The 6,507-nt window shown below is 37.9% G+C and overlaps 1 protein-coding gene across 1 annotated transcript in view; it reads left to right on the top strand.

The window, feature by feature from the left end:
• Positions 1 to 2,199: 2,199 nt before the first annotated feature.
• LOC107564550 (cadherin-17-like) overlaps positions 2,200 to 6,507 on the top strand; it is a 14,228-nt gene continuing 9,920 nt past the window's right edge. Inside the window, exons 1-3 of the mRNA XM_016249657.1 lie at positions 2,200 to 2,223; positions 3,797 to 3,988; positions 6,295 to 6,487. Coding sequence (XP_016105143.1) covers positions 2,200 to 2,223; positions 3,797 to 3,988; positions 6,295 to 6,487 — 409 coding nt within the window. The remainder of the gene's footprint in view (positions 2,224 to 3,796; positions 3,989 to 6,294; positions 6,488 to 6,507) is intronic.

The raw sequence follows: 6,507 nt of genomic DNA, 5'->3' as shown, positions 1-6,507 counted from the left end.
CCTCAGCGACCAGCACGGATCAGCTCCAGGCATGACGAAGCGGATATCGTCCTCTTTTGGAAGGCCAAACAAAGTAGTTTCGCTTTCACAACGAAACACACGGCAACAACAATACTACAGCGAGAATTAAAGTTACGCCTTCTTTCTTTGCGTGAACATTTGGGCGGCGTTATGCAAATCTTCCCACATTGTGACGTAGACATGTGGGGGCGTGTTAGAACGAGCCGTTTTAAGTAGGCGTGGTTGACTTAACTTTTATAAAGAATATCTCTTTGGATTTGAGACATAGTCTTTGCAACTTTACAGATCTTCTTCATGCACCAATAGCTTGTAACACTCCAAAGAGAAAGGAAAAATTTTAATTGCATCATATGACCCCTTTAAATTGGATTATTCTGACTGCTGACATTGAAAATGATCCATTTCTTGATTGCCGTTTTGACAGTGTCTGCTTGCATATTTTATTTATGTTCTCTTCTTCATGCACCAATAGCTTGTAACACTCCAAAGAGAAAGGAACATTTTTAATTGCATCATATGACCCCTTTAAATTGGATTATTCTGACTGCTGACATTGAAAATGATCCATTTCTTGTGTCTGCTTGCATATTTTATTGTTCGGTAGCTGAATTCTCTAATGTAGGCTATTTGCCCCGATTCGATCCGTTTACCTGGGAAATTTATCTAAAGTTATATTTATATTATTTTGTCATCACTATTTTGTTTTAAGCAGTTAAAAATGGCCCTTATCAACCTTGATTTACATATTCCATCACATTGTTTTGCCATTTAAAGTTTTTGGTAGGTTTTTGTGAGTTCATCCAATCTGGCAACACTGCGCTAAAGCAGCTGTAACGTCAACAATGTCTGTAAGACTGAACATAAGAGTCTTCATTTTCTCCCAACATCTGAGCTGCTGAGGATTACTTTCATTTTTCAAGGTAATGCGCCTCAACATCTACCTAAGATGTATCACTCCAGACTCGTTTGTGAATGTCGTGTCGTTATAGTGCTTAGCGTTTTTTGACCGTATTTGTGTGCGTACATTAAGTTCATTTTTCAAGGTAATGCGCCTCAACATCTACCTAAGATGTATCACTCCAGACTCCTTTGTGAATGTCGTGTCGTTATTTTGACCGTATTTGTGTGCGTACATTAAGTTTTTTTTTAACTGATCAGCGCGTGCTTGTGAGATTAGTTCGCGCCGTTTGTAGCGCGAGATTTGTTCGGTAGCGCGATGGCAGGTCAGCACTGCGCGAGCTCTGTAACATTGCGCTGTTTCGTCCCACTTTCAGTGCATTTGTGCTTCCCATATGTACGGCTAAACACCGGTTCTCTCGCTCTCAGTTATGTTGCTTCTACCGGCCGTTGTTTACTGCTGTAGATATGCAATGCAGAGAGACGTATACCCGACGCCCTCTTCTGGGGACGGGGAGGGAATATGCAGCTCATTTGCATTTAAAGCGATACACTCCAAAACAGCTCTTTTTTTGGACACACCCCAAAAATGTAATTTTCCAGCTGTTATAATAAATTATCTGTTGGGTGTTTTGGGCTGAAACTTCACAGACACATTCTGGGGACACCCAAGACCAATATTACATATTGTAAAAAAGGGGCATAATATGTGCCCTTTAATATCAGTTTTAATTTATAGAAAAGTTATAAGTATAAATGATAAAAATAATTTTTAATTATCAACCAGAACAATAACATAATTTTTCACTTTATCTGTATTGGCCAGAATGTTAATATCAGTAATTGCATTGAGTAAACAAATGAAATATAGACTGATGTGATGTTAATGTGGAGCATAAGATCAAAAGTTTGCAGAACATATCGGATTCTCCTATTTTTGGAAAAAAAATCTTATCCTGAGGTGACGTTTTAAATATGACCATTTACTAATTTGTAGCGCTATCTATTTATGGTACATGAGCGCATATGCAGAACAGCCTTAAGTGCCTTTCTTATGTCATCATCTTTGTTCACTGATGCAGCCGAGTTGAATAATAAACAGGAGATGCTCACTGACTACAGTGACGGGAAGAGATGAGCAAAAGGAGAGATGGAGAACAGATGCAGGATGGAGGCAGGCAGTGGTCCCTGATTTCTGGAAAACACCCTGTGTGTTTACGCCTACGTGTTGTGAATAATACAGGAGATGTACGTGGGTGCAGACAGAGTGCTGGTGTGAAGATGGAGGGAAGCAGCAGTGGAGGGGTAAAAAAGCAGCGCTGGCATGAATTCAGCAGGTATATTTAGATCCGCTTTGAAAGAAGAGGAAGACATGCCCTGTTCTGCATTCTGGAAACATCCATAAAGCTCTCCTCACTGGCTTTGTGCCTTTCGTTTTCATTATGTATCCCCTAATTTAGTTGACAATGAATTTTAGGCACTAAGATGCAGCCAAAACTTCTTAGAGGAATGATGTTTTGATGCTGTACTTAGATTAATGAACAGCACTGTTTGCAGAAATACAGTACACACAAACACACATTTTCTACTCTCCTGTGAGACACCTTATTTTTTGTTTTCTTTTTATATATTTTACTCTCTCTTAAAGTAATATTATTTTTAGAAAGTCATGACTTTATGTCAGGAGTTTATTTGGGAAGTGCTGGAGGTGTGTTGACAGTCCTTGGATGGCCAGACCAGTGAAAGAGTAACTAGCATCAGAATACAGCTCTTCTAAGACTATAAAGTTCTCAGTGTCAGCAACACCAAGTGGCCAAGGTTGTCTAGTTAGGTGTTGTTAGCTCCTGCTGGTAGAATTCAGAAAGCATCTTTCTCCACTGCTATTCAGGGAAAAGGTGGGACTGAGTAAAGGGGGCCCAGCACTATTGGGGGCCCACAACATTTCGTATTATTATTACAGTTGAAAACAGCTGTGCTGCTTAATATTTTTGTGGAAACCGTGATGCATCTTTTTCAGGATTCAGAACAGAAAGTATAAAAGAACAGATTTTTTTAAACAGTTTTTTTATAACTATATAGATGTCTTTTCTGTTACTTTTGATCGATGTAAATGGATTGTTCACCCAAAAGTGAAAATTCTGTCATTGTTTACTCCAGATTTGTTCCAAATCTGAATGAATTTATTTCATTTGTTGTGCAAAAAAAGAAGATATTTTGAAGAATGTTGGAACAACTTGAGAGTGAGTAAATGATGACAGATTTATTTAATTATTTTTTTTATTGCTAAATAAATGTATTTTTTTAATAAAAAAAATAATAATAATTTTACTGACCACACAATTTTGTGTCTATTGCTAATATTTCATTACATTACATGTTCTGGTTCCCTAAACTGGAGAACACTCAAAAATTACACATTTTATGCAGATATTTGTTCATTTTGTTTTGCCTTAGAAACCTAAATATCATTTAAAGGATCTGACCATAACGTTGTCACACATATTCTATTTTCTAATCACGCACTTTTTAATGATTTCTTTATTCTCCATTTTTATCATGATTACATATAGTATCTTAGAAATCTTGGTAACACTTTAAATTAGGGAACACATATTCACTATTAACTAAGAGTTTTCCCTCAAAAAACTCCTAATTTGTTGCTTATTAATAGTTAGCATATTAGTTGTTATGTTTAGGTATTGGGTAGGAAGGGATCTAAAATATGGTCATGCAGAATAAGGCATCAGCATGTGCTTTAAAAGTACTAATAAACAGCCAATATGCTAGTAATATGGATGTTGACAAGCAAGTCAATAGTGAGGATTGGTTCTTAAAATAAAGTGTTACCAAAATCTTTCATTCATTTCTGTCTCTCTAGTATGGACCCTTCCACCTGGCTGAGGACTCCTCAGTGGGCACCACAGTCACTGTAGTGTCGGCATGGGATGCGGATGAGTGGGGTGGGGACAACTGGCAGGTGGACTACAGACTTGAATCTGGGAATGAGGAGGAGGTTTTCACTCTAGTGACTGACAGACAGACCAATGAAGCTGCCCTCATCCTTGATAAGGTATCGTCTCTGCCTGCATACTACTGCCAGTCATACAGACAAACATCAATCCAAGTTGCACTTGTTTTAAAGAATGCGCGTTTAAATCACAAGCATACTTTTCAATAAAGGGGTTGGGAAAAGCTGAGGATTTAAAAAAAGGACTCTCAGTGGTCTGTTCTTTTTCACCGAATTAGGAAAAAAATCTTGAATGATCACCCTGACATAATGTGATTGTTCTTTGTTTATACAACTTTTAATCTGTGATCTGAAATTGATGTTCTGTTGGAAACTTCTAAACACATCCAAGTGAGCCACATGCAGTTTTGTGAAGTGCTCACAGAATGGGACTGACACTGCAGATACTCATCGTCAAATCGTCAAAATGTTACTATAATTATCTCTGTGTTTACCTTCATTGAACAGTTTCATTTATACTGGCTGGTATTTTTATAGGTAACGTTAAGTACATTTGAAAGTTTAAGTGTTAAGTGTTGGTTTAAGTGTTAGGTTGTTCACCACTCAGCCCTCAAGAGTTCAAACATTACTTTTCAAACTAAATATTTCATAAAAAGAGTTTATATACTGTTCAAAAACTGACACCGGTGTGAACTAAAAATGTCGTAAAAATAACCCAGTTGCTTAAAAAAATGGCTCATGTAAATAAATTACCAGAAAATGTCTAGTATCATTTGTTTTCAAATGCCACTTGGTTTGATCAAACACAGTTAAATGTATACATATTAAGTGGGGCTTAGGTTTTTAAACACTTCTTGAGGTCATTGTATGAAAACAAACAGTTAAGTCATTATTTAGCAGGCCATTCATCCAGGGCTCAAGACCTGATCCACGCCGCGACCCACATTCCCTTCAGGTGATGCAGTTGTTCTACTGATTAGTGTCACTGGTTCCCTTGATCTTGGACTCTGTCCACCCCTTATGTGATATACAACAAGTTTTCGTCAGATTGTAAGCTGGGAGTTGATGACATTTCAACAGAGGGTTTCTGAATCCTTATATTTACATACGTGTCAAGGAACTGAGCCATTTGTTTTACTTTGTGTTCATCTGTGTTCTCGTTTACTCTGCACAACTCTGTTTTTGTTCTGTCGCCCGGTAATTAAGTAGATGTATTGTATTCTTAATTAGCAAGCGCTAATTACAATATATCATGTTTGCAGCATGGGCGATCGACGCTAGAGACCACATATATTTTGTGTTTCAAAGTAGAAGAACTGTTTTTAGGTAAACAACAGTAATAAATGGAATTTGCTGTCGTCTTGAAGCCTGTTAGAGCAATGTTTTTACAGTTGTCAGGAGCTAGTATGAACCATTTGTTGTGTTCTTTTTATGCACGGATTGGCTGAGGATTTGAGATCAGCTCATTTCTTGTCCATGGTGGCAAGTGTGCTGAACACACTCATGTGTTCTGAGTGGAGCAAAAGGATAGAGCTTTCTGTAACATTATTAGAAATTCATTGTTGTAAAAAGAGAGCTTCTTAAACTGAATAAGAAAAAAAGAGGTCAAAGTAACATGACAATTAGGGTCTCATTTTCCCTGGAGAAGAAGTGGAGAAGTGGCCAATGAAGTCTTAACTGGTCATCAAACACTAATACCAGGTTTCTGGTCACCATTTGATTTGTAGATCCTAGTTGTACAGGACACTGTTGTCGTGGTTGACTTAGATAACATCTGGAATAAGGGCAAAGAATGGCAGAACATCAGGGTCTGGTCAGAATGCTGGCTGCTCTTTAAAATAAAAGTGAATTAAGTGACATAATGAATTAAATTAAGAGAAGTTTGGATGTAATATTACTAGTGGGAAAAAATGGTAATGCTGTTCACTTCCAGTCAGTAGCATTAGTCTTTATCTCCCAGTCTCTGTTTTTCTCATTTTCTCCTTTCTGGGAACATAAATACAGATTCAACATTTGCACCATCGGTGACATCATCATTAACAATTATAGTCAAGATGATTTTTGTTGATTTTTTGACAGGTTGTGCGCATCCACAGAAATATCTGACCTTCAGTTTGATGAATGACATCAGAGCATACAATGGGTCATTCAGAATCTGAATTGAACACATTTTACCTTCAGAAATGCAGGTTGACACATTGTGATGACTAGTGAGACACTCTCAGATTGTGCGATTTTGTCCTGGTCTACAGTGTGCTGGTACAGATTATGAAGAGAAAATCAGAGCACTGCCTTTTTGTCCTTTTTCAATGTTCATAATTACAGAGTGGCTTTATTTTCTCTTGAAGCCATCCTCCATGCATCAAAAATAAACATACTGTACTAACAGTGTGTTCATTTGTGTGCAGGTGCTGGACTTTGAACGGGAGAATGAGTACATACTGGTGCTGAGCGCTCAGAACCCAGTTGCTCTTGTCCGAGGCAGATATGGACCGGCATCCACAGCAACTGTCACCATTTTTATCGATGACATCAATGAAGGGCCCGTTTTGTCTCAGAGCCATTATGAAGTCACTGTCAGAGAAGGGGAGGAGCCAGGACGTGTTATTGCCACAATCAGA

Source organism: Sinocyclocheilus grahami, unplaced genomic scaffold (assembly GCF_001515645.1).
Source record: "Sinocyclocheilus grahami isolate Dianchi unplaced genomic scaffold, SAMN03320097.WGS_v1.1 scaffold946.1, whole genome shotgun sequence".
Lineage (NCBI taxonomy): Eukaryota > Metazoa > Chordata > Actinopteri > Cypriniformes > Cyprinidae > Sinocyclocheilus > Sinocyclocheilus grahami.
Note: the sequence above shows the minus strand (reverse complement) of the source record. Positions and strands in the feature narration are given on the sequence as shown.